Source organism: Lepidochelys kempii, chromosome 1 (genome assembly GCF_965140285.1).
Source record: "Lepidochelys kempii isolate rLepKem1 chromosome 1, rLepKem1.hap1, whole genome shotgun sequence".
NCBI lineage: Eukaryota > Metazoa > Chordata > Testudines > Cheloniidae > Lepidochelys > Lepidochelys kempii.
The window spans coordinates 290,605,588-290,627,962 of record NC_136380.1 but is presented as its reverse complement, the minus strand read 5'-3'; the positions used below and the strand labels follow the sequence as shown (position 1 = coordinate 290,627,962).

General features: G+C 41.3%; 1 protein-coding gene across 6 annotated transcripts in view; it reads left to right on the top strand.

The window, feature by feature from the left end:
- TBC1D30 (TBC1 domain family member 30) overlaps window positions 1-22,131 on the top strand; it is an 84,000-nt gene extending 61,869 nt beyond the window's left edge. For 4 of the 6 annotated variants that reach the window (XM_073327869.1, XM_073327874.1, XM_073327871.1 and 1 more), the window contains 6 exons: window positions 5,710-5,815; window positions 16,970-17,082; window positions 17,276-17,415; window positions 19,163-19,369; window positions 19,586-19,642; window positions 21,096-22,131. In XM_073327869.1, the coding sequence (XP_073183970.1) occupies window positions 5,710-5,815; window positions 16,970-17,082; window positions 17,276-17,415; window positions 19,163-19,369; window positions 19,586-19,642; window positions 21,096-21,877 (1,405 nt within the window). In that variant the 3' untranslated portion in view covers window positions 21,878-22,131. The remainder of the gene's footprint in view (window positions 1-5,709; window positions 5,816-16,969; window positions 17,083-17,275; window positions 17,416-19,162; window positions 19,370-19,585; window positions 19,643-21,095) is intronic. The other 2 variants (XM_073327870.1, XM_073327872.1) reach the window with 1 other exon arrangement.
- Window positions 22,132-22,375: the final 244 nt, after the last annotated feature.

Sequence of the window (22,375 nt, the reverse complement as noted above, 5' to 3'; positions counted from 1 at the left end):
TGTGAAAGGCCTTAAAGGTAAGGATCAGAAACTCCTACTTGATGTGCTGGAGGAGGAGCCAGTGAAAGACTCAAAGTCAGCAGTGACATAGTCAGAATGATGGACCAAGAAAATGATATTAACAGCAACATTTTGAATGGACATAAGGAAAATGAAGTGGTATCATGAAGGCCCAAAGAGGGGAGTATGCAATAGTTGAGACAAGAGATGATGAGGACTTGGATGAGTTCTCTTTGGGTAGACAAAGAGATGGAGGAACAAACAGCAAGATTTTGGCATGGCCTGGACATTAAGTTTCGGTTGCCAGCCAGGAAGAGATGTTAGAGTGGTAGGCTGCAATGCAGGACTGAAAGTCAGATAGTTGAAAGGCAGATTTGAGAGTCCTCAGCAAAGATGTGGTAGTTGAAGCTGTTTGAGAAAATGAGGTCACCTAGAGAAGAGGCATGGAGGGAGAAGAGGAGTGGGCTGAGGACAGAATTCTGTGGGACTTCCACAGAAATAGATACCGAAGTGACCAGAGATGTAAGAGGAGAAGCAGGAAGGGCAGAGTCATAGAAGCCAAATGACCAGATTTCAAGAAGGAGGTTCTGAGCACCCATGTCAAAGGCAGCCAAGAGGTGAAAGAGGGTGAGGTTCTGAGATTTGGCTGAGGAGGGATTGTTAGTGATTTTTTTTTTCAGTAGCATGTAGAGAGAGAGGAAATTAGATTGTAAGGGGTCAAGGTTGGAGCTGGGGGGAGAGGAACTTGAGGCAACGATTATAGATGGCACATTCACTGAATCTAGAGGTGAAGGGGGAGAAAAGAGATGGGCTGTTAGTTGGAGAGGGAGGTGCTTTTGCTTAGGATCAGGGAGACCATAACACACTTCTGTTCTGAGGGAAAGAAACCTAATGAAAGTGAGAGGTTAAGGAGAAAGGGGTGGTATGGAGAGTGGGCAAAAAGAATATCATGAGGCAGGAGGAGATGGGTTGACTGGAGCAGGTGAAGGGTTAGAGGAGGAAAGGAGACAAGAAACCTCAGTGTCACTGATAAGGAAGTAGGATAAAACACATGCAGTTTTACTTGGAAGAAGAGAACATATTTTTTTCCCTTCACATGGGGTAGGTGTTATCTGGAAGGCAATTTTTAATAGATCACCACTCTCAGTAACGGTATATTGTAGTCAGAATTCTATTTTTGGTCTTATCTTTGACAGTTTTAGCCCACCTCTGCAATCTAGTTTCAAATGATCTTTCGCAAATGAATTTCTTTTGAGATAATGCACAGACTCATGTTGTTCTGCTTTTGTATAAAATGAATTAATTTGTGAATGCGTAGGACTGCTGCCCTAAGCTCTGTCATGGATTGCAGACATTGGTGCTTCTCATCAGAAGTATAATTATATATTTAGCTCATAGTTGTAGTTATTATAGTGAGAATTGGTCAATCCTCACAACAACCCTGTTAGGTAGGCAGGGGATGTCTTATCCCCACTTTATAGATTGGGTAACTGAAGTAAGTGAAATGACTTTTCCCCAAGAGCTCAGGCAGGTTTCCAATCTTGTATTTAATCCCTTAGACTATAACTGTCTCTCTCCATTCTCTTTGAGAATTTTTCACTCTCTAGTAGTAGTAGTAGTAACAACAAAAGAAATGTCTGGAAATAAAAGTGAAGTAATGTCAGCATTTTGCATTCAAGTCTTCAGGAGCTCATGGAGGTGCTGTTTTGGAGGAAATGGAGCACTGCTTTTCTGGCCTCTGATCTTGTACATATGTAGACCAACGTCAGATATAAACAGTCAGAATCAAGTATCTGGAAACCGAAGAAGCTGTAATATCACATGCATGTAATAAACATGTACTTATGAACACTGTATGAAAAACTTTCTATCTTTATTCTTTTGCACTGATCAGTGTTCATTTCAGCTAACATGTCCTGACATTTCAGTTAGAAGTAGCAGCTCCAATTCCTATGACAACTCCCAAATTTAGACACCCACAGTAGGTGACTCAGGTTTTCTTTCTGTACTCATTCTCCTTTGTAAGAGGCAGGCTATAGTGTTTTCAGTGGCTGCTGGAAGTCATAGATGATCTGGAAAGGTTAATTTGTTGTAATTCCAGGAATACCACTCTATAATTGATTACTTCCTCCCTGCTCAACAATGTAGAGAGAAAAATTGTGAAGGTCAAGGCAGTAAAGATTCTCCTTCATATCAGAAGCAGCTCTACATATAACTCCTATGTAAACAAATAAGAAGACACCTGGAGTTCTTTGCTGAGCCAGGAGGTCAAAAAAGTCTCATTGCTGTTAGAGATCAAAAGGAGTCATTCAAAGCGGGATCTATTGTCAGTGAACTGAATTCCTAGAAAGACTGGCTCAGTAGGAAGTCTGTCACTGACAAATTGGAGCTAGATCAGCAGATGTTCAGTGGCATGTTATCCAGATGGGCACTTTCTCAAGTTAGACCCCTTTGCCTCGAGCCACAACATGCAACTTCTGTTCTGCTTGAAAGTGTGGCTACGATGCCCCTCTCAGCCTCTTGTCAAAATCCTTGGTGAGTGTCAGGACCCCGGAGCTTACTCTCCCCCTAGATCTCCTCATTGTCCTTGGCCAATTCCCTTCCTCTCAAGGGGAGTGACTGAAGAGCTCCTCCCTGCTGCCTCTTCCTGCTCTCAGTGCCTGGCTTTATACTCCTATCCCAGCTCTTCCCCCCACTGGGCTTCATCTGCAATCCGTGCTTATCAAGCTCTGGTTTCCCTCCAGGTGCAGCATATAAAATGAATTGGCCCCTTCTGGCCCACGTTAACCCACTCCAGAGTTGTGTGGAGTGGACACCCCACCACACCTTTTCTGTCAAGAGTTCCTAGAAAGATACTCCTTACTCCATGCTGGCCCAGGAGACCTTGATTCTACTGACCAATGGAAGTCACTTTCTGCAGGGTTGGAAGACTTGCATTGATACCATTCTTCCAGTACCATCCCTGTGTCCCTCAATGTCAGTAGATTTAAATTGGTAGCATGGAGGCGAAGGCCAGGTCTACACTGCAGACCTGTATGGGTATAAATATGTTGCTTAGGGATGTCAGAAATCCACACCTCTGAGTGACATTATACTGACCTAGTCCCACCATGTAGACAGTGCTATGTTGGCGGGAGAGCTTCTACTGCCGACATAGCTCCCACCTCTTGGGGAGGTAGATTCACTGCGCAGCGGGGAGAAGCCATAGGCTTGGGAGCATCTTCACTAAAGCGCTACAGTGGCGCAGCTGCACCGGTGTAGCTGTGCTGCTACAGAGCTGTTCATGAAGATGAGCCCTATAAGATTGAAATTTAGTGAGTGTGTTTATGTTCTTTAGAAATCCAGGAAACTCTATACTATAGCCAGCTTGTAAAGGGATTTGTAAAGTCCTCTTTGTTTGTTTGTTTAACTTTGACATGGATAAAGGTAATATAAAATAAAGTAGACTTGGTAGAAACAGTGGCTAAGATTTTCAAAAGTGACTAGTGATTTTGGTTTCAGAGTAACAGCCGTGTTAGTCTGTATTCGCAAAAAGAAAAGGAGTACTTGTGGCACCTTAGAGACTAACCAATTTATTTGAGCATAAGCTTTCGTGAGCTACAGCTCACTTCATCGGATGCATACTGTGGAAAGTGTAGAAGATCTTTTTATATACACACAAAGCATGACAAAATACCTCCTCCCACCCCACTCTCCTGCGGGTAAGCTAGCAGGAGAGTGGGGTGGGAGGAGGTATTTTTTCATGCTTTGTGTGTATATAAAAAGATCTTCTACACTTTCCACAGTATGCATCCGATGAAGTGAGCTGTAGCTCACGAAAACTTATGCTCAAATAAATTGGTTAGTCTCTAAGGTGCCACAAGTACTCCTTTTCTTTTTAGTGATTTTGGGTGTCCAATTTGAAACACCTGACAAAGGGCCTGCGTTCCAGAAAGTGTTGTGCACCTGCCCTCAGAAAATCAGGCCCTTTCAAGGTGTCTCAAGATGGGCACCCAAAATCACTGGTCACTTACGAAAATATTCGCCTGTAACTATTTCTCTGATGTCATCTTGGTGACTTAAATCCACATATTCATTTTCTTTTCTCATCATATCTCTATGTTAAGTGTATTTCGACCTTTCTTTCCACATAATTTCTTTCACACAGGAAGAATACGTCTCCCATTTATACAACAGGTATATAATGTTTGGGAGAGCTGCTGTCTCTGCAGGGGACTTACCCTGCTTAAAGTGATTTGCTCCTGATTGTATAAACTAAATAAGCCTGAAAATCTGCTCCCTGGCACCTTTAGCTTCTAATTGTGTAATTACAGCAACACTTGGGTCTAGTCACAGGCCTGACTCATCTTCTGCCATTAAAAAATAAAGCTTTCTATACAGTATGTGCTGCTGTGCTGACAAAATGCAGTTCTGTGCAACTTTTAAAATTAAAAATGTAATCCTTATAGCCTTCACAGCTGTAACGTTTTACAACTTTCCATATAGCATGCATAGGGCCCTACCAAATTCAGGGCCATGAAAAACGCATCACGGACCATGAAATCTGGTCTTCCCTGGGAAATCTCATCTCTTGTGTGCTTTTACTCTATACTATACAGATTTCACAATGGAGACCAGAGTTTCTCAAATCGGGGCTCCTGACCCAAAAGGAAATTGCAGGGGTGGGATCATAAGATTATTTTAGGGGGTCGCAGTATTGCCACCCTCACTTCTGTGCTGCCTTAAGAGCTGCATGGCTGGAGAGTGGCAACTGTTGGCCAGGCGCCCAGCTCTGAAGAAAGCACCCCCCTAGCAGCAGGGCAGAAGTAAGGGTGGCAATACCATACCATGCCATCCTTACTTCTGCTTTGCTGCCTTCAGAGCAGGGCGGCCAGAGAGTGGAGGCAGCTGACTGAGGGCCCAGCTCTGCAGGCAGCAGCACAGAAGTAAGGGTGGCGATATCATACCATGCCGTCCTTACTTCTGCACTGCTGCAAGCGACGGCTCTGCTTTCAGAGATGGACTCCTAGCCAGCCACCGCTGCTTTCCAGCTGCCCAGCTCTGAAGGCCAGCAGCAGCACAGAAGTAAGGGTAGCAGTACTGCAACTTCCTCTACAATAACCTTGCAACCCCCTTCAACTCCTTTTTGGGTCAGGACCCCTAGAATTACAACACCATTAAATTTCAGATTTAAATAGCTGAAATCATGAAATTTATTATTTTTAAAATCCTATGACTGTGAAATTGATCAAAATGGACTGTGAATTTGGTAGGGCCCTAAGAGTGCGCAACACTAGTGACGGGCAGATTATGACACTGCAGATTTTTCTTTTCCACTCCATACTATCCAGCATTCAGACTGAATTTACAAAAATAATCTCCCTACCAAAAATACTCTCCTTCCCTACTCTGCTACTATACTATGGCAGCCATTCCTAGCATATCAAGGGTTTCACATGTTAATCCATATTTGAATTCCTGACATGCACTAACACAGAGTGAGAGTGGCCTACTCTCTCAGTACAGTGAACTGTGCGCGCTCATCCCCCTTATCATATAAGACTTCTTGTGATCTTCCGGTTTTTATAATGGTGGTTTTCTTTGCAAAAAACCGCAGTTTTTAAGTCAGTAATATAGGGGGCGTTCTGTATGATTACCCTACAGAGAATACAGTTCACTATGAAATGTATAATTAGTTTAGATCACAGAAAAATTTGTGTTGTGATACAGGCAGATTGAATGCTGTGAAACTGCAGATGAATTCTACAGTACCATGGGCAAACTAACCCAGGAGATGCTGGAAGACAATCTGATTGACAGCAATGAACTCATGCAGGTTAGTAAGCAGCGCTTAATGATGTAATTCTTGTTTGTGTATTTGTATATTGTAAACAGTCTTCAGCTTCCTGTGTCTAAAGGATGAGACTTTTGTTAAAATTTTGTTTCAAGAAGAAAAATTAAGATAACACCCTACTGTCAAACTAACCTATCAGTGGAGCAGATACATAAACATTATCAGCGGTCAAAGCTAAAATACCCCTCAATTATAAGTTAGATGTAGAAAACAGCTAGACCTCATTGGACAAGGAGGTGCCAGTCAATTGCTTACATTTGTGCGTTACACTCAATAGGATTATCTAAATTGTGAGCTATATAATGCTCTGTATTTTATTTCTATTTTTTCTCTCTTATATTCATTACAGTGTAATCTTTGCATTCAGTAGACTTTGTTGGTGGTTGACTAGCTCATCAACTAAAAAAAATCCCTTTGTTTAAAAAAAATAAAAATAAAACCCATCGAACTGTTAGTTGTGAATTATAAACAAAATGTAGATGATTGTTCTAATTACCTTCTTAAACCAAAGTCATTGAATAATAAACAGAAACATAAGTGTGTTTTTAAAAAAAGGCCTTCAGTACTGCAGATGCAGTTTTACGCTTGCAGTTCAAGTACTAAATTGCAGACACTTTTTTTTTTCTTACCCCTGAAGTTGCACCCAGTTAGAAGCGTAAGTAAATGTGTGCGCACATAAACTTGGGAGCTAGGGGCTTGATCCTACACTCATTTAACTGAGTGGCAAAGCTCCCATTGACTTTAATGATAGTGGATCAGGGCCTCAGTGACTAAATGGGTGCAGTTGTGGGACTGAATAATTCAACTGTAGTATTGGAGGCTGTGTTGAGGCTTAACTAAAAACTTCTGGTTCTAAATATCTTAAATTAGATTGTCTCAAAATAAGAAGCCTATGGTAAGATTTTGTCACTCTCTAACCAGTGCATTCATTCTGAGAGTTCTTCTTGACTATACAGTAGAATCATCTTCCAAACTCCAATTTACCGCTGAAGCAGAGAATCACTGTAACAATATGTAATCTTGGACAATTTGCCTTCCTTTTTTCCTTGTTGAAAGTGTTAGGGATGGAAGAGGTGAATAATTTGGCTTTAGTTTCCTTTTAAAAAATAAAAGGGATAATTTACTATCTGAATTGCCCACATACATTTCTAAACAGATTTTACAGTTCCTCTCAATGTAAGTCAAATACTGAAGAGGAAATGATGAATGCCAGTTCAAGCTGTTACCTTCTCTGTATTCATTATGTCTCAGTTCCGGGCTTGATGAGCAATACAAAATTGAGATGTGGCATGTGTCACAAAAATAATGGTGGTGGACCTGAAGCGGGTAAAGTGACTCTCAGTGACAGATTTTTCTTTTCCTTTCTGTTTGTGCATAATAGAAGACAAACCACAGGTAAGTGTAGGATTATGGGAAAGAAAGGGATGGAAGAGTCTTTTAACTGTTGTAATTATTAATGGTACTCTCCCTTTATATTTAACTTACTTAATAATTTCTTCTGATCTCAGCGAAAGTCGTAAACAGTGTGAAGTGTATACTTGTTCTGTAGCAATGATAACCATTAGGAGAGGCTAATGTTGTAGCATCTCCAGCAAGGCTCTGATACTTTTCCCTTCAAAAGTATAAATAGTATGTTTAATTTTCCCATGACCTTTCTATTAAAGAAAGCATACCTGGTCTTATGTCTTAATGCACTTGAACTAATTTTTCTCTAAACAGAAGAAGAAATGGAAAACAATCGTAAACCAGTGCACTGGCACCAGTATGGTGCATACCATTGGCATGGGTGCCAAATCATCAGCGTTGAGCCCTCCCAATGGCAGTGGTGAGGAGGAGCAGTGCTGGCTGCGTCACTACCTGCTCAGGTTTGGCCCCGTGGCCCCTCCATAATGACAGGGGGACCACGGGACCAAAACTGGGTGAGTGGTCGTGTGACCTGGTACAGGGAGTTGCAGCGTCACTCAATTTTGGTCCCAGGGCCCCTCCATCAGGATGGGGTTGGGGTTTACAGTGCCAAAACTGGGTGGCATTGTAACTTGCTCAGTGCTACTCAGGTTTGGACAGAGGGCTGCAGGGCCAAACCTGAGTGGGCAGTGAAGTGGCCAGCACTGCCCTTCCTTGCCATTGCTATGGGGCCAGTTCCCTCAACAGGGGCTCCCCCGCTCCCTCTGGGGCCTGCCCAACTTGACTCCTCTTCCAGTAGCCAGTGTCCCCTCTGCTCTGCGCAAACTCTACAGCTTCACGAGAGGTGGTATATGTCCACAAGGGGGAGCCTACCAGGAGAGAGGTGGTGGGAGTCCTGGGCCATTCTCTGTGAAAAATTTTTGCAGGCATTCCTGAACCAGTGTATTGAAAAGACCAAGTTTGTTAACTAGAATTGGTGTTGCAGATTGTTTTCAGCATCTTCAGAGGAGTCAGCCAGAAGTGTGTTTGGGAGTGATGCTCCTACGTACTTGAAAGGTGTTTTACCAAATTACAAATATAGCGAACACTTGTCTAACAAATGTTGAGGGTTTTGTTTGTTTTGTTTAATGGGGGGAGAAGGGAAAGGTTGGGCTATAGCATGGTAATCTGTTTGGTTTTCCCAATCATTTAAATAAGGACAGTTAGTCTCTGCACCTACTATTCAAGTGGCTCTCAACCTTTCCAGACTACTGTACCCCTTTCAGGAGTCTGATTTGTCTTGCGTACCCCCAAGTTTCACCTCACTTAAAAACAACTTTCTTAAAAAATCAGACATAAAAATACAAAAGTGTCACAGCACACTATTACTGAAAAATTGCTGATTTTCTCATTTTTACCATATAATTATAAAATAAATGAATGGGAATATAAATATTATACTTATATTTCAGTATATAGAGCACTATAAACAAGTAATTGTATGAAATTTTAGTTTGTACTGGTTTCACTAGTGCTTTTTATGTAGCCTGTTGTAAAACTAGGCAAATATCTAGATGAGTTGATGTACCCCCTGGAAGACCTCTGCGTACCCTGGTTGAGAATCACTGCACTCTTCTGCCTATTCTCATATGCACATATTCTGTGTACACCCAGCCACTCCTTTAAAAAAAACATTTCCTCTTGCATGGAGAATATGCATACACAAAGGGCTCAGCACATAAGCAAGCTTTTGGAAATTTGACTCTTCAGTGGTGAGGGTTTTGTCTGGTGGTGGTGGAGGAGCTAGACTGGAGGAGCAAACAAGTCCCAAAGTAAACCCATTTTTCAGATTAAACAATTTAGGAAAGTGAGCATCAGCTCCACAAGTTTTAAATAATAGACAAAAATAGCATTTCTAGGACTAGAAGCTAAACAAATACAATATTATTGGTCTGTTAATAAACACCTTAGTTCTGAGGTTGAGCACAAGGCTGCATGCCAAGTATCTGCAACAATTTGTGTTAGCCTGCCAAGTTGTCTTAATGACTTTATAACAACGCTTGCTTCTTGAAAGTAGTGAAATTAATACAAAAGTCTGGGGTATTTTTTAAACATTTTATTCTGGAAGGAAATGGGGAGATAATAGAAAAAGGGGAAGGGGATTGGCGAGCGTGTATCATGGGGCATAAATTAAAGCTCTGGAAACTAGGAGCAAATGGAGGAGTTGAGCAGAACTGTTTCACATAAAGGGTAACAAGCATATGGAATATGTTGCCTGGAAAGGGTACTGATATAAAGAATAGAGATTAATTCCAGACAAATCTAGAGTTCTTTCTCCATGGGGTGGGGATTGAGGGATATAGTAAAAAGCAGGAAGGTATGATGGTGATCAAACAAAAATGGGTAGGTATGTTGGGCTGGAGATGGTTTCTCCCCTCACCCCCAAACCACAACATTTCTTAGACTATGTCTACGCTACTGTGGTAAGTCGACCTAAGTTACGCAACTCCAGCTATGTGAATAACATAGCTGGAGTTAACGTAGCTGAGGTCGACTTACTGCAGTGTCTACACTGTGCTGAGTCAACAGGAGACACTCTCCCGTCGACTTACCTTACTCTTCTCGTTCCTGATGGAGTATCAGGGTTGACTGGAGAGCGCTCTGTCGTCAATTTATCAGATCTTCACTAGACCTGCTAAATCGACCCCTGGTGCATCGATCGCCAAAGCGTCGATCCAGTGGTAATGTAGACATAGTCTTAGTCTGGTAGATTTGAGCAGTATCACTGTTTGGGGCCCAGAGAACATTTCTCTTTCACAGTTGCAGGAAGGTTCTGTAGTTTCATCTAAAGGGAAAGCTTGATTTCATGCTGTGGGATTTTGGGGGCATTCTTCTGACCTGAGATATGTGCACATACCTCAAGGTATACAAGTTTCTTAATGCCAAAACCTGGTCTACTGCACCACTTGTCCTCTTTTTCTAATCCAGCTATGAATGTTCCAACTCCTGCTTCTAATTGCTTGCATCACCGCATCTGGACAAACATATTTTTCCTCCTCTGTCAGGAAGGACTTGGCATTGAATCAATATTTGTGACATTCTTTATGCATTAAGCACAGAGTCATGAACAGATTATTTAGAAATCATTCAGAATTTACTTTTATCTTAATTGAGACCATTTTGCCTTCAGATCAAAATGTCACTGACTATAGCACAGGAAAAACATACTAACCAAGAGTTCCTCCCAGAGCTAACGAGAAATTTCAAAATACCTGGCTTTGAGAAGCCACTTATTTTCAAAATGGGTAAAAGTCATACTTTTAAAAATGCTCTGAAACAATGTTTCATTTACAGTGTTTTACTCTTAATACCAGTTTCTAAGGGAGTGAGGAAGTCCTGAATAATTGTACACATGAAAACAGGGAAACTTTATCCACTGCTGAATTAGGTAGTTACAAGCTGAGCAATATCATTTCAAAGGATGATGTACTGATGCTGAGACCAAATGCACCCCTGTATTCATACCCTACACACTATTGTAATAATCTTTGTGCAAAATATGCCTTTTGAGGTATCATTTGAAAACTAATAACTCACTGGTCAATAATATCATGGTGGAATGTATGTAGTAACATTACATGCAAAGTTATGAATTCTCCTGTTTGATGGGGAATTATTAGTTATATTGGATAAGATGGGGATCAATAGGAAAACTGAAAGGTGGATAAGGAATTGGTTAAAGGGGAGACTACAACGGGTCCTACTGAAAGGTGAACTGTCAGGCTGGAGGGAGGTTACCAGTGGAGTTCCTCAAGGATCGGTTTTGGGACCAATCTTATTTAATCTTTTTATTACTGACCTTGGCACAAAAAGTGGGAGTGTGCTAATAAAGTTTGCGGATGATACAAAGCTGGGAGGTATTGCCAATTTAGAGAAGGACAGGGATACCCTACAGGAAGATCTGGATGACCTTGTAAACTGGAGTAATAGTAATAGGATGAAATTTAATAGTGAGAAGTGTAAGGTCATGCATTTAGGGATTAATAACAAGAATTTTAGTTATAAGCTAGGGACGCATCAATTAGAAGTAACGGAGGAGGAAAAGGACCTTGGAGTATTGGTTGATCATAGGATGACTATGAGCTGCCAATGTGATATGGCTGTGAAAAAAGCTAATGCGGTCTTGGAATGAATCAGGAGAGGTATTTCCAGTAGGGATAAGGAGGTTTTAGTACTGTTATACAAGGCACTGGTGAGACCTCACCTGGAATACTGTGTGCAGTTCTGGTCTCCCATGTTTAAGAAGGATGAATTCAAACTGGAACAGGTACAGAGAAGGGCTACTAGGATGATCCGAGGAATGGAAAACTTGTCTTATGAAAGGAGACTCAAGGAGCTTGGCTTGTTTAGCCTAACTAAAAGAAGGTTGAGGTGAGATATGATTGCTCTCTATAAATATATCAGAGGGATAAATACCAGAGAGGGAGAGGAATTATTTAAGCTCAGTACCAATGTGGACACAAGAACAAATGGATATAAACTGGCCACTAGGAAATTTAGACTAGAAATTAGACGTAGGTTTTTAACCATCAGAGGAGTGAAGTTTTGGAATAGCTTTCCAAGGGAAGCAGTGGGGGCAAAAGATCTGTCTGGCTTTAAGATTAAACTAGATAAGTTTATGGGGGAGATGGTATGATGGGATAACATGGTTTTGGTAATTAAATATTCATAAATAGACCCAATGGCCTGTGATGGGCTATTAGATGGGGTGAGATCCGAGTTACCCAGGGAAGAATTTTCTGTAGTATCTGGCTGGTGAATCTTGCCCATATGCTCAGGGTTTAAGTGATCGCCATATTTGGGGTCGGGAAGGAATTTTCCTCCAGGGCAGATTGGAAGAGGCCCTGGAGGTTTTTCGCCTTCCTCTGTAGCATGGGACACGGGTCACTTGCTGGAGGATTCTCTGCTCCTTGAAGTCTTTAAACCACGATTTGAGGACTTCAGTAGCTCAGACATAGGTGAGAGGTTTTTTGCAGGAGTGGTGGGTGAAATTCTGTGGCCTGCGTTGTGCAGGAGGTCAGACTAGATGATCATAATGGTCCCTTCTGACCTAAATATCTATGAATCTATGTTGGTAGCACATGTTCAAACCCAGGCAGCCCTGACTAGGCAGACATTGTTAACAGGTCTATCGTAAACAAAGGAATGTATGTTTACCTTGGTTTACATGTAAATAGGAAACAGGGTCCTCAGGACAGCAAGGGGATGTAAACCAGTTTCTCAAAGACAAAGGACAAGCTAACGCCTCTAGCCAGGTATCATCAAAGTTGATTGGCAATACCCTGGAATGTGATAAACACTTTCTAGTAGCTAAATTTAATAGGCTAGACTTGGTTCAAGGTAAAATCCTCACCACATATTCCCAGCAACACTGCTGACCAAATTATCAGATTAGGACCTCCCCCCCACCCCTGAAGTCAAAGGGCTGGTTCCGTTCTTGTCTTTGGTGAAAGAGAGTGTGAGGGGGAGGTAAAAAGAGAGACCCTGGGATGTTTTTGCCCTCTACTTTTATAGTCCAGTCACCCTTTGAAATGCATTTTCCTGAGGGTTATACCTAGATCAGCAGTTTTCAACCTGTGGTCTGCAGACCCCTGGGGGGGTCTGTGGATTGTGCGTAAGAGATCTGTGAAAGGTTGTCATTGCCATAGAACAATAGTTTTCACTCTGAAGTCCACAGACTATATCTCAGACTTACAAATGTGTCTGCATTCCCATTTTAATTTTTTTACGGGTCTGCAAATGAATGAAAATTGAAAACCACTGCCCTAGATAAAGTTCCTTCCTGCTGTGAGAATGGAGACATGGAGTCTCGTGGTGAAAGAGGTTCCATGTGGTTGCTTGCTAAAATGCAGATGTATTTGTTCCTGCCCCCCTTCGTTGCCAAAGAATGGCCACTTAACAGGTGATTGCCCATCAGCTTTGATGACACCTGACTAGAGGTGTCAGCTTGTCCTCTGTCTTTGAGACCGTGATACATCCACTCCCCAGACTTGTCTGGTAAACACATTGACTCATAATTTCAGCTTATGTTCATAACTCTTAACAGGCATTTTGTACATACATTTCGCCATGAGATTGTTGACCAGTGAGTCTAGTTTTCAAATGATATCCCACGAGGCATATTTTGTACAAAGATTGTTACAATAGTGTGTAGGGTGTGAATAGAAGTGTGCACTCAATCACAGCGTTTTATCTTTTTATTTCTCTTGTAAACATTTCTGAGTTCAATGTTTTATACTTGTACTCACTTAAAATCTATCTCTTTGTAGTTAAATAAACCTTTTATTTTTCAAGCTAAACTAATCCAATGTTGTATTTAAACCAAGCTGTTTGGTAATGCCATTCAAAGTAGCTGGCGGTTGGATATTGACCCCTTATAGGGGCAATGAACCCCTAATATCTGGACTGTCCAGGAGGGGACTGGAGAGTAGAGAACACATGTTTTCAGGGAAATTTGGAACTGGGACTGTGTTGGGGTCACCCTGCAGATAGTAACCAAGGCTGGTGGAAGCCAGAGTGTGGCTGGTGTGTTGCTGACGGGCTGCTGGGGTCATTGTTGCTGGGCCAGGACTGTAGCTATGCACAGACTCTCAGGGTGTGATCTGCATGCTCTTTAGCTCTTTGTGAGCAGCCCAGGAGGGGAGCTACAACAGCAGAGCATTGTGACATGCTCAAGGTTGTAGGGCACATGGTGACACAACCTCTCAGTGGTCTGGATTGCACCCCAAAATGTGTCAGATGCTACCACACAATGTGTCTGCCACAAATTCCATTTTTCAGAAAATGATTAAAAGTGAAAGAATTTTAAAGTTCAGTGCACTTGTCATTATGTTTTGTTTACTTGCATTTATCTCCACTTGGGCAACAAAATCAATAAAATCCATTTCACTTTTACTTATAGTCACCTTTATTTCCAATTTTAAGGGCTGCACTGTTTGGATATCAGACACTTAGGGGATTATTGGTTTTACTAAAAACAAGTGTTTACTGGATTTTTTTTTTTAATTGCAGAAACATTTTTATTGATCTGATAATGGACAGAATAATGCTAGCTTGCCAAATAACTGCCAAATAATTGCCAAATTTATTTCAACTTTTATATTGAAGTGCAGTACCATTCTCTCATATCTGCTATGCATGCCAAACTTACTTGCAGATCCAACATTACTATTAATAAGGCCTTGAGTAGAGGATGTTCAGCAACTTACAGGAATTTCTCAATATCCTGCAGGATCAGGCACTTAGGGCTTGTTCCAAAACCCTTTGAAGTCAATGGAAAAATTTCCACTGATTTTAGTGGGCTTTGGATCAGGTCCTTAGTTACCGTCAAAGATAACTTAATAGCTGCCAATTTGTCATCAGTCCACATTGCAACCATATTCTTTTGTCACCCTTGAGAAGCAGTTACCTTTCAAAGTAAAATTCCTACTAGTGTGACTCTTGTCTGTTTTAAAAATCTATACTCTTTCAGCTCCTCTCTGGTCACTATGTAGTAGAACTCTACCAAGCTTCACTTAATGTTAATGTTGAGAAGTTTTATATGCTATGCTATGCTATAAGGTCAGAGTTTGTCTGGACTCTGATAAAACTTGTGTTGCCAAAGACCTTCCTGTTTGGCTATGGTTTTCATGGCTGAGGAAGTGTTGGGATTTCCTTTTCTGAGACTCGTGGGGGCAGATCCTCTGCTGGTGTAAACTGTCATAACTCCATTTATGTCAATGGGCCTGAGACAGTTTACACCAGCTGAGGATAGGGTTGCCAATTTTGGCTGGACGTATTCATGGAGGTTTCATCACATGACATAATATTTACTTAAACATTAATCTTTAATACCCGGAGACTCTAGGACAATCCTGGAGGTTTGGCAACCTTAGCTGAGGACCTACCCCATGGTGTTTCTAATGGGGTCAGCCCTTGTTTGTCACTTGAGCAGAGCAGTACAGGAAGAGCAGGGAAAACCTGATATGCACTTCCATCAGCAGTAGTTGTAATTGGAATCCATTCTTCTTAGAATATGCCCAACATGCCTCAGGTGGCACATGACCAGGATTCAGCCACCACTGATTAGATCATTAGCTTCCCCGGCCCGAGCCAGGTACTAATGGTGAGCACGACATGAATGCCGATCCATGCCCCCCTTTAGAATCCATTAATAATAAATAGGGGTAAAATCTTAGTCCCATTGAAGTCAATGGCAAAACTCGTACTGACTTGAATGGAGGCAGAATTTCACCCATAGGGATTGAGAAACTGTAATTATCTAGGCAGGTGGAGAAAACACAAATTAAAGAGGAGCACTGAAAACTAATTAACTATTCAGTGTCTTTCTCAGCCTCAATATAGATAATGAATTCGATGCTTTTACAAACAAATTGCTGTTGTGGGTAACTTTCCATAAGTTTTGTTTTCCAATCTTTTACTATTATGCCATTGGTTAAAATGCATTATCAATGTTCCATTGTATTTATTCTCCACTGCCTCTGCAAACAACATCTGTAAGTCTGCTATAATTATTATTTGTATTACAAAAGCACCTAGAGCAGGGGTGGGCAAACTACGGCCCGTGGGCCAGATACGGCCTGCAAGTCATTTTAAGCTGGCCCGTGAACCACACCACACGGCTCGGCTCTGGCCGGGGCGCTGGGTCGGGGGCTGGACCACCCAGCTTGGCCCTGCTCCGGCCGAGATGCTGGGTTGGGGGCCGCAAAACGCAGCTCTCGGAAGGCGTGGCATGGCCCCGCTCTGGCTCCTACATGCTCAAATGGGAGCTGCAGGGGTGGTGCCTGCGGATGTGGCACCATGCAGAACTCTCTGGCCGCGCCTCCATGTAGGAGCTGGAGAAGGGACATGCCACTGTTTCCGGGAGCCACTTGAGGTAAGCGCCGCTCGGAGCCTGCACCTCTCAGCCTCTCCCCATGCCCCGACCCCCTTCCCCAGCTGTGATCCTCCTCCCGCTCTCCAATATCCTCGATCCCAGCCCATCACCCTCCTGCACCCCAAACCTCTGATCCCCAACCCTACCCCAGAACCTGCACCACCTCCTGCACCCCAACCCCAATTCTGTGAGTATTCATGGCCCGCCATACAATTTGTATTGTCCGATGTGGCCCTTGGGCCAAAAAATTTGCCCACCCCTGACCTAGAGGCTCTTGCTAAGTGTGTGACCTGCCATATGTTTTGTTTGCTTTTTGTTTTAATGACAATTATTTTAGTAATTTCTAATGTAAATCAGTGTTTGAGGTTTTCGTAAGTTGCTGGCAGTGAGTGGATTAGAAGTGATGCTAAATAAATACAGTAGTTGAAAGGGTCTGACCTTGTATTAGGGCAAGTGAACAATCGTGTCAGAAACCACATTTTCATAAACTGTCTCTTTCAAAATATCCTATATACCCAGGAGGTATTTCTTTGAGACATGCAAACCATTGTACAGGCATATGCTTATACACTAGCTCTCATGTTACCAGTTATGTATGTTTCCTCTTTGGACTATGTATTTTTCTAGTGAGACATTCTTTGTTTTTCCTAGAGGAAGTGTCGATTACATCATAAAATCAGACCTTTCACATTTCCTTTTCTTCATGTGAATGTGCAATGTTTAATCCTGCAAGCCTATGAAATCTGTACAGTGCTGCAGTTTTTAGTGGGGCCATTGTTAACAGCATAATTTTAAAAGGTGCTTTTTTTTTTTTCTAGACTGTTTATTCCATGGCTCAGTTTCCTTTTCCACAACTGGCAGAATTAAGGGAGAAATATACATACAACATTACTCCATTCCCTGCAGCAGTAAAATCAACTTCAGTTTCAGGGTAAGTCTGAAATACATCCAGAAAAATCTTTTATTCCCTGTAGTCTAATAGAGCCACTATTAGTTTGTACAACCGAGAGGCTAATAGTTGCTTTTTCCATTGCACATCTAAAATAGATGAAGGCATTTAGTAATGATAAGTTCACTGATGTATCTAAGATCTGCTTTCTTTTCCATTTCTTTTCATTTGGCAGAAGGCTCGGCAGAACCAGAGATAGTGATGAGGAGAATGACCTGGATGATGAAGATTCGGTTGCCAATGCAGTTGGCTGCCTTGGACCATTCAGTGGGCTCTTGGCACCAGAGCTACAGAAGTATCAAAAACAAATCAAAGGTAAATGCAACTTCAGTTCATTCTGAATTATCCAGTCATATTTGTGTGAGCTTGATTCACCTGCAGGTTAATTGAAATTATGAAAGTTGTAGTTTGAATTGTATGCAGAGACCATTATGGATCTTCTGTAACTTGCTGTACAATCTTTGGATACTCTGTCTACTAAATTGAATGCGTGTGTGTGTACAATGCATGATGGTGTGGAATAAAGATTTTAGCCATGATTATTACCCAAAATATTCCAACAATCCTAAAACTAAGCTGAATAGGAGCTGTTAGGTGCTCAGCACTTTTGAGGATCCCAAAAATAATGAAATATGGCCTTAAGAGTCTAACTTTTAAAAAAAACAAACTGTTTTTTGTTACCACATGTTTATATAGCATCAGAATCCACGAGTGAGTTATGCAGGTCATACCCACCCCACTCTCATAAAACCTTTATACCATTCCACACCATCATTTATTCTGTAAATAACAAATTTTATAGAAAACTATTTTGATATGTTTCAGAGTGTTATACAGAAATTCATTGATCCTATTTTCATATCCCTCAATCTTTCACTCAATACCATGAGTCCTACTGTGCAAGCCTCAAAAGGAGAGCAAAATTCTAATACATTTTAGAAATGTAAAATTTTACCTAAAATAGCTTTCCTATTTGTGATATAATGGCTTTAGAGTCTGATTTTTGTGATCCCCACTGCAGGATTCTCTCTGAACATTTTCTCTCAAGATGTAACTTTCTCAGGTTTTATGTCATTTTCTTTCAATAGTTCTTTAGATGCACAGGAGTGGTTACAAGAAAAACCTTCTTGGTGTCCCTGATTGGCAGTCAATAACATTGTTAATTTTTATTATTGTTCAGGTAACGTCAAAAATCTTCCTCGGATCTCCCAGGCCTTTGCCAACAAGTGGAATGGTTACAGTTATGCTGTCTGCCTCTTTACCAGAAACTATTTCTATTGGATTTAATTTCACCATTCCTTCTGCTTGTATTTGCCGAGATCTGTATACTAGAATTCTCTGTTTGATGTTGTTTTGTTTTCTTTTCTTGGAGGACTGCAAGTCCCCAGCTGCTGCCTCAGACTGACACTTACTCAGAATGTTAAACCAGTCTTGCAAACTAGATGTAATCCAAACAAACATCCTATGAAATAAGTTATCCCTTTGACCCTGAATTGCCATTTTAGCAGTGCATCAGAGACAGCTGGGAAAATAACTTCCGCTGCTCCTGTTGCTCTGCCACTCTTTGATCATATAAACTCCCTCGCAGCCTGCCTCTTCCACTTCCCCCACACCTGCTGATTTTGCTGCTCCCTCCCTCCTTGCTGATCACTATCAGATAGTCAGTCTCATTTGACCAAATGACTAGTTTGACTGTAACAGAGTTACATATCAGTTCATGGAGTGGTGGCCTCAACTTCTAATCACTTTGTAACTGAGAATCTTTGTTTACTACTTGGTCATGTGAAATACCCACTTTAGTGACTGCGCTGTATGTTTTTTATGCAAACAAGAAATTCAGTTTATATGTTTAAGGTATATTGCAAGGTTTAATAAATTATATTTAAGTTAAATATTTAGACATATTATAATACAGTTATAATAACTGTTTTTATTACACAGTGTAGTTAAAATAACAGGAGTTGGGCATGTAATTTACTTGTGCATTTCCTTGGTTAATGATTAGGAGAGCACAGAATATTCTGATGCATTCTTCCCCCTCACTTTTTCCTACTGTGTACAGATCAGAATGAAGAACAGAGTTTGGGCTCTAGTAACATTGCGGAACTAAGTCCAGGGGCAATAGACTCCTGTAGAAGTGAATACCATGCTGCTTTTAACAGTATGATGATGGAGCGTATGACCACTGACATTAATGCATTGAAAAGGCAGTATTCCCGAATAAAGAAGAAGCAGCAGCAGCAGGTTCACCAGGTGTATATCAGAGCAGGTAATATATCAGAACATGCTCTTCCCCTTTATTCTTTACAAGCCAACTTCACTATCTGAAAAGAGAGGCAAAAATGTTTTGTGTCTTTAAATTATTCATATGTAGAGAGAGGACAAAAGAGAATGAATGAACCTGCAATACATTAGTGATATTGCAGAAGCAATTTCATACAAACAAATTGTATATAAGATGATGTCTTTGTTTTTCTTTTATCAGGGTCTGAAGATGATGACCCTGGGATCTTGTTAGGTCCCAGGGACCAGCTGAATAATGGTATCTAAAGATGTCTTTGCTATCTGGGTATATCACATTGGTTTCACTGATGAAAGTGTTAAAATCTGCGGCATCCTTGGACTTGACAATACTTATACATTGTTAAAGAAATGACAATAATATACTTCAAGAACCAAGGGGTAGATCCTCTGCTGGTGTAAATTGCCATAGCTCCATTTAAATCAGTTTATTGAAGTGAAGGGAACTGTGCCACCAAATAGTCAATTGTAGCTCCAAGATTGACAATTCAAATCCAGTACCAGGATGGTAGTGAGTATGTGGGAAATGGGTTTGTTCCCAGTCCATTTACCCATGGAGAGAGATCCACATGATAAAAACTACTACCACAATTGGCACTGATTGGCAGCTTTGGGGGCAGCATCAGCAGACAGGCTGAGGATTTTAATAGGCATGGAGACTGAACTACCATCTCACTGCTAAAGATGGTCCCTCCAAGTCACAGTTGAAACACGTTGATGGGCCCCTGTGGGAAAGTTTCTTCCACTAGTGCTATACCTGTTCTGTACATGGAGGATTTTAGTTCCCAGAACAGTCAGTCCAGCAGGTTTCATGACTGTTAAATTCACATGAAAGGAAAAAAAGATATTTATTTTTAAAATACTGGCCATGCATCTTGTGCAAACAGAAGCTCTGGCCAGACCGAAACAATGCAATAGTAAGATCCTCATTTCCAATGATTGCCAAACCCTTTCTGATTTTGCTAATCATGATTAATGGGCTAATATATAGTTTTAACACACTAATTCTGAGTCTGTCACTCTGGTAAAATCGGAAGTTCTGATGGAAATTAGAAGCTAGTTTGTCCTGGTTCCAGTTCAGCATGGACAGAAGTCTATTAAAAATAAATTGGTGCATTTTTCAGCCCTCTGCTCAAGGAGAGGCCTGTGTGACTGACCTAGTGTAGAGACGGAATTGCCTCTCGCTATTGAAGGAAGAATCTAAGAGAAATGGGGGACTCACTAAGGCCAAGGTTAAAGTTAACCTTCGTATTGTAGCAGGTATATGTACCCTATAAGAGTAAAAAAACCTGTGCAGGGCTATGTTCAGATCTAAACAAATACAAAGCAAAATCATATTGGCAATACTTTCCAAATTTTCACAGTGCCCCACCTCCTGTCATGCTCCCATCTGCAATTCCTAAAATGATAGAACCAGTTTCCAGATTTCTATTATTTTAGCAGTAGTTACTGATTTAGGAATTAACAGTAAGAAAGGAGGTGGGATGAGGGAAAGCTTTTACCATACTTTTCCTCTCTGTTTTTGACTTGAAGATACACTATAGTGTTAGAGGAATTCAGTTTCCACTAGGGTCTGTCCTACAAATCATCACAAGAAACAGCAACAAGACTGTTTGATTGGTGAGTGATCACTGATGTAATGATTTGTTTTTGTTGTTTAAGACTATGTAATTTTTTTTAACCTTTTCTTTCAGACAAAGGGCCAGTTACCAGTCTTCTCCCCTCTCAGGTAAACCATTCTCCAGTGATAAATCACCTTCTTTTAGGAAAGAAGATGAGAGCGACTAATAGAGCTGCCAAGAATGCGGTCATTCATATCCCAAGTCACACAGGGGGCAAAATGTCACCCATTCCCCATGAAGATCTTAAAACAAAACTCAACTCTCCCTGGCGCACCCATATCCGAGTACATCGAAAGAACATAGCTAGAGCCAAATGCCAGCTGGGCTATGGGGATACCATAGGACTCATAGAAGAGCAGCGTGAAGTCTGCAAACCAAATAGCTGCAGTGCAAAGGAGGACCCTCCAAGCAATTCTGATTTGGGGGAAAGAGAGGGAAGTGGCTTGGATAACAGGACTATTCGGAAAGTTGATGGACAGTCAACTGAGCCACTTTACAAGGACACCAATGCAAATATGTCAGTTGTTCAGCTGAAATTAGAAGCACTAGAACTCACACAAAATAACAAACCTGATGCTGAGCCAATGACCGATCAGTCCTGCCCAACATACGTATCAGAATCACCTAGTTTATCCAGTGACAGTGGAACATTGGCTAAATCTCCCCAACCCATCAATCCTAAATTACAAGTGTTTAGCCCTTTCCCCAGTGTCAAACCTCTTCGAAAGTCAACTGCAGCCCGCAATTTAGGTTTGTATGGCCCAACTGAAAGAACTCCAACGGTGCACTTTCCACAAATGAGTAGAAGTTTCAACAAGTCTGCCAATGGGAACAGCGGGTCTAAAAAACGATGATGTACCGTCAGCACTTTATATTTCTGGGGGGAAAATGTATTGATTGTTGTGTGTATATGTGTCCAAAAGAGTTTCTAAATAGTTTAATTCTTTAAATGAAATAATGGGGACAAAGTGGTTAACAGATGTATAAATATGTATCCTTGAAAATTGTGCTCTTGGAATGTATGGATAGATTAGGGAAGATGCACTGTGGCACACCATGTAGATTATAATGGTTCTGTGATAAAATAAACATTGATTTGCAATATGAAGTATGCTTCTACTTTTTAAATCTAATGTAGGAGAAACTGTAGGGCTGCCTCCTTCCCCCCTTCAAAGGGTGCTCCATGTCCCTGTCAGGGCCCTGAAGATAACTTTTCCATCTTATTCACTTATACCCATCTACAAAGCATTCTGTATGACTACCTGCCTTATGGTTAAGTGGAACTGCCTTTAGATCTCATCAGCCTGGCTCCCTAACTAGCTAGCGGAACTGCAATTAAACAACAAAAGGTC